This window comes from Oncorhynchus masou, unplaced genomic scaffold (assembly GCF_036934945.1).
Source record: "Oncorhynchus masou masou isolate Uvic2021 unplaced genomic scaffold, UVic_Omas_1.1 unplaced_scaffold_1105, whole genome shotgun sequence".
NCBI classification, from domain to species: domain Eukaryota; kingdom Metazoa; phylum Chordata; class Actinopteri; order Salmoniformes; family Salmonidae; genus Oncorhynchus; species Oncorhynchus masou.
In genome coordinates this window covers 63635-75000 of record NW_027000773.1, presented here as the reverse complement: position 1 = coordinate 75000, position 11366 = coordinate 63635, and the positions used below count along the sequence as shown (strand labels likewise).

The 11366-nt window shown below is 43.0% G+C and overlaps 1 protein-coding gene across 1 annotated transcript in view; it reads right to left on the bottom strand.

The window, feature by feature from the left end:
* LOC135529146 (PDZ domain-containing RING finger protein 4-like) overlaps positions 1-7713 on the bottom strand; it is an 83133-nt gene extending 75420 nt beyond the window's left edge. Inside the window, exon 1 of the mRNA XM_064958022.1 lies at positions 7205-7713. Within this exon, the coding sequence (XP_064814094.1) occupies positions 7205-7273 (69 nt within the window). The 5' untranslated portion in view covers positions 7274-7713. The remainder of the gene's footprint in view (positions 1-7204) is intronic.
* Between the last annotated feature and the right edge of the window lie 3653 nt (positions 7714-11366).

Here is an 11366-nt window from a genome sequence, read left to right as displayed (position 1 = left end):
AAAACAAAATAATAATTAATTGACACATTGAAAATAATTAACAAAAAAACTGAGCAAACTAGAATGTTATTTGGCCCTAAACAGAGAGCACACAGTGGAAGAATGCCTGAACGCTGTGACTGACCCAAACTTAAGGAAAGCTTTGACTACAGTGCCTTGCAAAATGATTCATCCCCTTTGCATTTTTCCTATTTTGTTGCATTACAACCAGTAATTTAAAATTATTTTTATTTGGATTTCATGTAAGGGACAGACCCAAAATAGTCCAAATTGGTGAAGTGAAATGAAAAAAAAAATTTGTTTAAAAAAATTAGAAGAAATAAAAAACAGAAAAGTGGTGCATGTATACATATTCACCCCCTTTGATATGATGCCTCCAAATAAGATCTGGTGCAACCAATTAACTTCAGAAGTCACATAATTAGTTGAATATAGTCCACCTGTGTGCAATCTGTGTCACATGATCTGTCACATGATCTCAGTATATAGACACCTGTTCTGAAAGGCCCCAGAGTCTGCAACACTAAGCAAGGGGCTCCACCAAGCAAGCGGCACCACCAAGCAAGCGGCACTACCAAGCAAGCGGCACTACCAAGCAAGCGGCACTATGAAGGTCAAGGAGCTCTCCAAACAGGTCAGGGACAAAGTTGTGGAGAAGTACCGATCAGGGTTGGGTTACAAAAATTATTATTTTTTTTTTAAATAGAACTTTGAATATCCCACGGAGCACCATTAAATCCATTATTTAAAAATGGAAAAAATATGGCACCACAACAAACCTGCCAATAGAGGGCCGCCCACCAAAACTCACGGACCAGGCAAGGAGGGCATTAATCAGAGGCAACAAAGGGACCAAAGATAACCCTGGAGGAGCTGCAAAACTCTACAGCGGAGATTGGAGTATCTGTCCATAGGACCACTTTAAGCCGTACACTCCACATATCTGGGCTTTGTGGAAAAGTGGCCAGAAAAAAGCCATTGCTTAAAGAAAAAAATAAGCAAACACGTTTGGTGTTTGCCAAAAGGCATGTGGGAGACTCCCCAAACATATGTGTGGCTCAGTCGGTAGAGCATGGCGCTTGCAACGCCAAGCGTCGTGGGTTCGATTCCTGCTGGGGCCACCCATATGTAAAAGTAGTGGCCCCAGCCGACTTGTAAGTCGCTTTGGACAAAAGCGTCTGCTAAATGGGATATATATATGGAAGAAGGCACTCTGGTCAGATGAGACTAAAATGTAGCTTTTGACCATCAAGAAAAACGCTATGTCTGGCACAAATCCAACACCTCTCATAACCCCGAGAACACCATGTTTTCATCGGCAGGGAAACTGGTCAGAATTGAAGGAATGATGGATGGTGCTAAATACAGGGAAATTCCTGAGGGACACCTGTTTGTCTTCCAGAGATTTGAGATTGGGATGGAGGTTCACCTTCCAGCAGGACAATGACCCTAAGCATACTGCTAAAGCAACACTCGAGTGGTTTAAGGTGAAGAGAGAGAGAGAGAGAGAACGACAGAGAGAGAGAGAGTGAGAGAGAGAAATAGAGAGAGAGACAGATAGATAGACAGCCAGAGATAGAGAGAGAGAGAACGACAGAGAGAGAGAGAACGACAGAGAGAGAGAGAAATAGAAAGAGAGCAACAGAGAGAAAGAGAGAGAGAGAACAACAGAGAGAGAGAGAACGACAGAGAGAAATAGAAAGAGAGCAACAGAGAGAAAGAGAGACAGACAGAAAGAGAGCAAGAGTGAGACAGAGAGAGAAAGAGAGAGCGATACAGTGTGAGAGTTAGGGAGAGAGAAAGAGAGTGACAGCGAAAGAGAGCAAGAAAGAGACAGAGAAAAAGAGAGAGACATTACTGTTACATTTGATTGTTTATTTCACTTCCTTTGGCAATGTTAACATGTGTTTCACATGCCAATAAAGTCATTTTTTAAAATTGAAATGTAATTGAATTGAAATGTAATTGAAATTGAAATGTAATTGAATTGAAACGTTATTGAAATAGAAAGTGTCACACCTTAATCTGTTTCACCTGTCTTGAGATTGTCTTGAGATTGTCTCCACCCCCTCCAGGTGTCGCTAATTATCCCTGGTGTATGTTTCCTGTGCCAGTTCGTCTTGTATGCTTTTCAAATCAACCAGCGGTTTTCCCATACTCATGCAGTTTTTGACCCTTGCCTGTTTCCGTACCCACCTGCCTGACTTTTCTGCCTGCCCTGACCTCGAGCCTGCCTGCCACTCTGTACCTCCTGGACTCTAAACTGGTTTTGACATTTTGCCTGTCCACAACCATTCTCTTGCCTACCCCTTTTGGATTGTTTAATAAATATCAAGACCCAAAACATCTGCCTCCCGTGTCTGCTTCTGGGTTTCACCTTGTGCCCTGAAAGAGAGAGAGAGAGAGAGAGAGAGAGAGAGACAGAGACAGAGAGAGAGAGAGAGAGAGAGAGACAGAGACAGAGACAGAGAGAGAGAGAGAGAGAGAGAGAGAGAGAGAGAGAGGTGTAGGGAAGAGACAACACCAGGAGCAGCAGACAGTCCATGTCTCAAGGCTGAAACATCCTTCTTTAACCCGTCTCCTCCCCTTCATCTACACTGATTGAAGTGGATTTAACAAGTGACATCAATAAGGGATCATAGCTTTCACCTAAATTCACCTGGTCAGTCTATGTCATGGAAAGAGCAGGTGTTCATAATGGTTTGTATACTTAGTGTATGTCCATGACATAGCTAAGTTTGTCGTTGGTATGGGCTAGTAAATATCCTAAACCAAGCTGAAAACCTGGGGAGAGAGGGAGGAGAGAATCCACTTTCTTTTTCATCTGCTGCTGGCTGGCTTGCTAATGTTCACTCAAATACGTTTTTTCCACATGTAATTTATGAAATGAGATTTTCCTTCCATAAAGATTGGAATTGTGTCAATATGTTGTGAATATTGTCGAAAAATCCTCACAGCCAGAAGAGTGTAACTTGGTGCGCACCAGCTCATCGTGTACAGTGGCCCACAGCCATGTTCCTCCATCATGTACAGTAGCCTACAGCCATGTTCCTCCACCATGTACAGTAGCCTACAGCCATGTTCCTCCACCATGTACAGTAGCCTACAGCCATGTTCCTCCACCATGTACAGTAGCCTACAGCCATGTTCCTCCATCATGTACAGTAGCCTAGAGCCATGTTCCTCCATGTACAGTGGCCTACAGCCATGTTCCTCCACCATGTACAGTAGCCTACAGCCATGTTCCTCCACCATGTACAGTAGCCTACAGCCATGTTCCTCCACCATGTACAGTAGCCTACAGCCATGTTCCTCCATCATGTACAGTAGCCTACAGCCATGTTCCTCCATCATGTACAGTAGCCTACAGCCATGTTCCTCCATCATGTACAGTAGCCTACAGCCATGTTCCTCCACCATGTACAGTAGCCTACAGCCATGTTCCTCCACCATGTACAGTGGCCTACAGCCATGTTCCTCCATCATGTACAGTAGCCTACAGCCATGTTCCTCCACCATGTACAGTAGCCTACAGCCATGTTCCTCCATCATGTACAGTAGCCTACAGCCATGTTCCTCCACCATGTACAGTGGCCTACAGCCATGTTCCTCCACCATGTACAGTAGCCTACAGCCATGTTCCTCCACCATGTACAGTAGCCTACAGCCATGTTCCTCCACCATGTACAGTAGCCTACAGCCATGTTCCTCCATCATGTACAGTGGCCTACAGCCATGTTCCTCCATCATGTACAGTAGCCTACAGCCATGTTCCTCCATCATGTACAGTGGCCTACAGCCATGTTCCTCCACCATGTACAGTAGCCTACAGCCATGTTCCTCCACCATGTACAGTAGCCTACAGCCATGTTCCTCCACCATGTACAGTAGCCTACAGCCATGTTCCTCCACCATGTACAGTAGCCTACAGCCATGTTCCTCCACCATGTACAGTAGCCTACAGCCATGTTCCTCCACCATGTACAGTAGCCTACAGCCATGTTCCTCCATCATGTACAGTAGCCTACAGCCATGTTCCTCCATCATGTACAGTGGCCTACAGCCATGTTCCTCCACCATGTACAGTAGCCTACAGCCATGTTCCTCCACCATGTACAGTAGCCTACAGCCATGTTCCTCCACCATGTACAGTAGCTTACAGCCATGTTCCTCCACCATGTACAGTAGCCTACAGCCATGTTCCTCCATCATGTACAGTGGCCTACAGCCATGTTCCTCCACCATGTACAGTAGCCTACAGCCATGTTCCTCCACCATGTACAGTAGCCTACAGCCATGTTCCTCCACCATGTACAGTAGCCTACAGCCATGTTCCTCCATCATATACAGTAGCCTACAGCCATGTTCCTCCACCATGTACAGTAGCCTACAGCCGTACGAGTTATAGAAATTGCCATCTTGTGTTCGCGGCTTTTCGTCAGTCTTCATGTTTTTTATATGCAGGGAGCATATATTGTACAAATGTAAACTTACAAAGAATTGTTGAAGTTAGAACCCATGTATATTAGTTGATAAACAGTCATGGCTAAAAGGTTTGAGAATGACACAAATATTAATTTTCGCAAAGTTTGCTGCTTCAGTGTCTAGATATTTTTGTCAGATGTTATTATAGGAATACTGAAGTATAACTACAAGCATTTCAGAAGTGTCAAAGGCTTTTATTGACAATTACATTAATTTGATGCAAAGAGTCAATATTTGCAGTGTTGACCCTTCTTTTTCAAGACCTCTGCAATCCGTCCTGGCATGCTGTCAATTAACTTCTGGGCCACATCCTGACTGATGGCAGCCCATTCTTGCATAATCAATGCTCGGAGTTTGTGGGTTTTTGTTTGTCCACCCGCCTCTTGAGGATTGACCACAAATCCTCAATGAGATTAAGGTCTGAAAAATTGGGCTGACAAGGCTGGAAATTCTCCAGCCTTGTCCTCGTCAACACTCACCCCTGTGTTAATGAGATAATCACTGACATGATGTCAGCTGGAACTTTTGTGGCAGGGCTGAAATGCAGTGGAAATGTTTTTGAGGGATTGAGTTAATTTGCATGGCAAAGAGGGACTTTGCAATTAATTGCAATTCATCTGATCACTCTTCATAACATTCTGGAGTATGTGCAAATTGCCATCATACAAACTGAGGCAGCAGACTTTTTGAAAATTAATATTTGTGTCATTCTCAAAACTTTTGTCCATGACTGTACAGTACAGCAACAACTACATAAATATCTGATAAGGTCCATTATCTGCTACCTGCATTTTAAAACTACAACATTTTCTCTCAGCCTCATCGCAAAGTGTGTAGAATAGCAGGAAATTAGATTTAAAACTACAACATTTTATTTCAGCCTCATCGCAAAGTGTGTAGAATAGAAGGAAATTAGATTTAAAACTGCAACATTTTCTCTCAGCCTCATGGCAGAATGTGAACAAAAGCATGAGATGAGCTATAATTCTTTTGTTTTCTTTTTTAAATCTCTGCCTCATGGGGAAAAAAGTGTAGAATTGCAGAAAAGTAGCTTTAAAACTGCAACATTTTCTCTTAGCCTCATGACAAAATGTGTAGAATAACACTGGGGTAGTCCGGCCCTGGGAAAGAATAGGTTTGGACACCTGGTAACCCAAGGTTACTCTTTCTATCAATTAGTGGTTTTGTCTCATGTGCTGTTCTGGGCCTCTGCTGACACAAGCAGACATGAAAACTGAACAAGGAGGGTGGAGTCAAATGCTTCCTCAGGCATATAGTTGTGGCAGACTGTATCAAACTTAGAGGACAAAAACACTGGACACCTGCTACTCAACAATAACATCCACACCCAGTTGGTTCCTTCCGTTCCTATTTTATCAACCCATCGAGAGCTTGGAACTATACAGTTCTGTAAGGTTATAACAATTCTTACAGAATTGACTCTACAGTCCCAACTTTCATTGGTTTGAATGAAGTCAGTTATTTTTTATATTGAATTCTTTTGAACTTAACAGCATGCGTTGGGGTATTTAATGTACTGTATAGGTAGAGAACATTGAACAGAACAAGACTGGGTCAATAACTCCATTTTGTAAACAAATGACGATAGAACCGTAGCAGTAGTTCCAAACTCTTGACATTCCATTCAAGCACCATCAAAGAAATGAATCATGCATTCACTAAATTGCTAATTTCCCATTAAAACAATAAACCAGATGTAAAAATAATACAAGCCGTTAGACATGTTGGGTTGTTGTGAAAAGGAAGAGGGCTCAACTCTTAATGCTCTGACACTCATTAGTGTTGCCTAAAAGAGACTCTGTTTGATTATAAAGGTTTTATAAATGAAAGAGAAACCACACTGCCACAAACAACACAAAAATCACACTGCCACAAACAGGCAGCGATGTTTCATATGTTGTGCTTTGATGTACTCAGTTTCCCATCCTCCCATGGAAACAGCATGCAGGGAAAGATGAGTAGCAGTGAGAGCATCATGAACCCCTCTGAAGCCAGCAGAGGACAATTACTGAACTTGTTCCTTACATCTTCTGCTGAGGAGAAATAACTAACTGTCCCTTCTGTGTCTCTTCTCTCTCTCCCTTCTCTCTTCTCTCTCTCCCTTCTCTCTTCTCTCTCTCCCTTCTGTCTCTTCTCTCTCTCCCTTATCTCTTCTCTCTCTCCCTTCTCTCTTCTCTCTCTCCCTTCTCTCTTCTCTCTCTCCATTCTCTCTTCTCTCTCTCCCTTCTCTCTTCTCTCTCTCTTCTCTCTCCCTTCTCTCTCTCCCTTCTCTCTTCTCTCTCTCCCTTCTCTCTCTCCCTTCTCTCCTCTCTCTCCCTTCTCTCTCTCCCTTCTCTCTTCTCTCTCTCCCTTCTCTCCTCTCTCCCTTCTCTCTTCTCTCTCCCTTCTCTCTTCTCTCTCTCCCTTCTCTCTTCTCTCTCTCCCTTCTCTCTTCTCTCTCCATTTTCTCTTTGAAGAGAATACTGCATATTCTGCCTGCCTGACTAACTGTCTCCCTGCTTAGAAGAAATTGTCTAATTTTCTCTCTCCTTTGCTTGCCTTCTAATCTAAAAGTATCCTCATTCTCCTTCTCTTCCTCTCTCTTTCTCTTTCTGAAACCACCCTCACACGTTGCCACCAAATCGCAAAGATAGGAACCCTTCCTATCTTCCAGTGTGAAAAACATTTCACATCTAGCAAAGTGTCAAGTCTCTCTTACCTGTGAAATCTCATACAGCAGCTTGTAGTGTTCCTCCCGTTTCTGTAAAGAGCACAAATTGCAGCCCATTCTAGTTGTCGTGGAGATGACAGGCTGCGGCGGTGCGCGGTGGGTCCCCCAGGATAGATATGCGGAGGATCACACAGGGGGCTCTGCCTGAAAACCCGGCTCCGTTTTTCATCAGGGTGTCCTTAGAAAGACACTCTTCTCTCACCCTCACACACACAGCGGTACCACAGTACACACACACTCCGATACACCAATACTAAGCTCCAAGCTCCAGGATCCAGCAAAGTGTCTTGTGTTGGGAGTCCTCTCAGAGTATATGTGTTGTGTGTTGTGTTGGGAGTCCTCTCAGAGTGTGTGTGTTGTGTGTTGTGTGTGTGTTGCTTTTGTCAATAGAAGAAGCAATCAGCTCCTCTCTCTCCTCTTTCTCCTCTTTATTTCTCTCTCTTTCACACACTCTCTCTCATTCCCCCTCGTCTCCCTCTCTCTCTCCTCTCTCTCTCTCTCTCTCGCTCTCTCTCTCTCTCTCTCTCTCTGTCACTATGAGCACACATTCATACACACGCTGGGCTTGTAGAGACACACCCCTCTCTCTGTCAGGCTTGCTGCACATCACCACACCTACTGTGGTTCATGAATAATAATCAAGCTCATTGGCTGTTCTGTTAGGGGGAGGAGTAAGGGGTAGGGGGAGGATTCTCAAAGCTCTGATACAATACTGAGCTGGTACTGTGCTTAATGTGTGTGTGAGTGGGGGGGGTCTCTGGGTGTGTGTGTGTGTCTGCATTTGTGTGTATGTGTGTACGCGTTCCCTTGCATATACAGTATAGTACCTCTAAACAAAGCCATGAAAAGCCTCAACCTCCTTTATTGGACATTCAATGTATTTTACACAATTAAACTGTTACAAAACACAATATATTGACATCTAGATTTCAAACACGGATCAATCTAATTCTAATTCAATCAGATAGCCTTTTCAAAGTGAAAAGTGATAGAAGAGAAGTGGCATTTTGTGAAGTGAAATAGATTTCCAGTCGGCCAGTGATTGTAACTAAACAGATCCTCTCAGAGCTAGTAGACAAGGGCACCCTGATTGACACAGGAAGAGACACAGACGGAGGGTATTGATTGGATCAAATTAGCTTCCACTCCAACTGCCCTCACACTGCAGGAGGGAGGGAGGGAGGGAGGGAGGGAGGGGGAGGGAGGGAGGGAGGGAGGGAGGGAGGGAGGGAGGGAGGGAGGGAGGGAGGGAGGGAGGGAGGGGAGGGAGGGAGGAAGTGGGGAGAGAAAGGGACAGAGACGAAGAAAGTGGGGGGAGAGAGAGAGGGAGGTAGAGAGAAAGAGAAAGTGGGGAGAGAGGGGGAGTGAAAGTGAGGAGAGAGAGAGAGAGAGAGAATAAAATTAGGAGAGAGAGAGAGGGAGAGAGAGAGAGAGAGAGATAGAGTGAGAGGGAGAGAGATGAGGAAGTGATAGAGACTAATCCGATGTTCAGTTATACCCCCCAGTCTGGAGAGAGACCAAACATCTGTCTTCACAACATGTTCAGTAAAGGCAGCAGCATCACAGTGACTTTTAAAATGCCCCAGTCCCACCCTTATCCCCCAGAGTGGACGCAGTCAAGGGCATCAGATCACAGGACAGCTCCTATACAGATAACACTGTCCCCATCCGGTGAGGTCACCAACTGACTGACCAACTGTCTCCACTGACTGAAGGTGACTCCTCACTCCTCCCGGGTAACATCACTCTCACTAACTAACGACCTTCAGGGCCAGTTTCCTGGACACAGATTAAGCCTATCTCTGGCCATAAAGCCAATGTTAATGAAGATGATCCATTGAGCGTGCTTTTTAGTCTGGGACGATAGGCTTCATCTGAGTCCGGGAAACAGGCCTCTAGGGTCCACCCCTCCGAGTTTGTTCTATCTGAATGGCACTGGAGTGGATACACATGGGACAGGACAGATGCCTGGGCGAGAGTAAATCAAATCAATCAAATCAAATAGTATTTGTCACATGCTTCGTAAACAACAGGTGAAGGCTAACAGTGAAAAGCTTACAGGCCTTCCCAACAATGCAGAGAAGAAAACATAGTAACACGAGGATTAAATCCACAATGAGTAATGATAACTTGGCTATATACACAGGGCACCAGTACTGAGATGATGTGCTGCCAGCCAGAGGTTGAAAAAGTATTCTATGGTCATACTTGAGTAAAAGTAAAGATACCTTAAAAGAAAACGACTGAAGTAAAAATGAAAGTAACCCACTAAAATACTACAGCAGGTAGCCTAGCGGTTAGCGCGTTGGAGAGAGATCGAATCCCAGAGCTGACAAGATAAACATCTGTTGTTCTGTCCCTGAACAAGGCAGTTAACCCACTGTTCCTAGGCTGTCATTGAAGATACGAATTAGTTCTTAACTGACTTGCCTAGTTAAATAAAGGTCAACTTTTGAGTCTAAATCTAAAAGTATCTGGTTTTAAATGTACTTCAGGTGGAAAAAGTACTCAATCGTCCTACTGGAGTAAAGGTAAATGATAGGCATCAAATTCCTTTATACTAAGCAAACCAGACAGCACAATTTATATCATTATTTGACAGCTAGGGGCACGTTCCAAAACTCAGACATCATTTACAAACAAAGCATTTATGTTTAGTGATTCTGTAAGATCAGAGGCAGTAGGGATGACCAGGGACGTTCTCTTGATAAGTGTGTGAATTGGACCATTTTCCTGTACTGGTAAGCATTCAGAATGCAACGACTACTTTTGGGTGTCAGGGAAAATTTATGAAGTAAAATATACATTATTTTCTTTAAGAATGTAGTGAAGAAAAAGTAAAAGTTGTCAAATATAAATAGTAAAGTACAGATACCCCCTCCCCAAAAAAACATAAGTAGTACTTTAAAGTATTCTTCTTAAGTACTTGACACCACTGTGTGCTGGGGTATGAGGTAATTCACTTATCCATGTACAGTACCAGTCAAATTTTGGACACACCTACTCATTCAAAGGTTTTTCTTTATTTTTTTAAACTATTTTCTACACTGTAGAATAATAGTGAAGACATCAAAACTATCCAATAACACATATGGAATCATGTATTAACCAAAAAAGTGTTAAATTAATAAAAATATATTTAATATTTTAGATCCTTCAAAGTAGCCACCCTTTGCCTTGATGACAGCTTTGCACACTCTTGGCATTCTCTCAACCAGCTTCATAAGGTAGTCACCTGCAATTCATTTCAATGAACTTGTGTGCCTTGTTAAAAGTTAATTTGTGGAATTTATTTCCTTCTTAATGCTTTCGAGCAAATCAATTGTGTTGTGACAGGGTAGGGGTGGTATACAGAATATAGCCCTATTTGTTAAAAGATTTGTTAAAACATGAAGGTCACCATTTCAAGAAGGTACAAGTTAGAGACAGATTAGAGTAGCCATATTATGTTAGAAGAACAGGTTAAATAAACAAAGACAAACAGACAGTTAGAACATTATTTTAAGACATTAGATAGGTCAGTTAGAGTAGATACAGGTTATATAGATTGGATACAGGTTAGAATCAAGAAGGTACAAGTTAGAGACAGATTAGAGTAGCTACAGGTTAGAGACAGGTTAGAGTTAGAGTACAGGTTAGAGACAGATTAGAGACAGGTTAGAGTAGATACAGGTTAGATACAGATTAGAGTAGATACAGGTTAGAGTAGATACAGGTTAGATACAGATTGGAGTAGATACAGGTTAGAATAGGTACAGGTTAGAGACAGATTAGAGTAGATACAGGTTAGAGTAGGTACAGGTTAGAGACAGATTAGAGTAGATACAGGTTAGTGTAGGTACAGATTAGAGTAGATACAGGTTAGAGTAGATACAGGTTAGAGACAGATTAGAGTAGATACAGGTTAGAATAGATACAGGTTAGAGTAGATACAGGTTAGAGACAGATTAGAGTAGAATAGATACAGGTTAGATATAGGTTAGAGTAGGTACAGGTTAAAGCAGGAACAGGTGAGTTGGACACAGTCTGCTCAGGTGTGACAGAAAGGTATTTGTGTTTGGAGCTCGAGGTTACAGGTTGAAGGTTAACCAGAAATTACCAAGCTGCAGGGGACATGTGTGTGACTTCAAAGGAAAGCTGACACATTAGA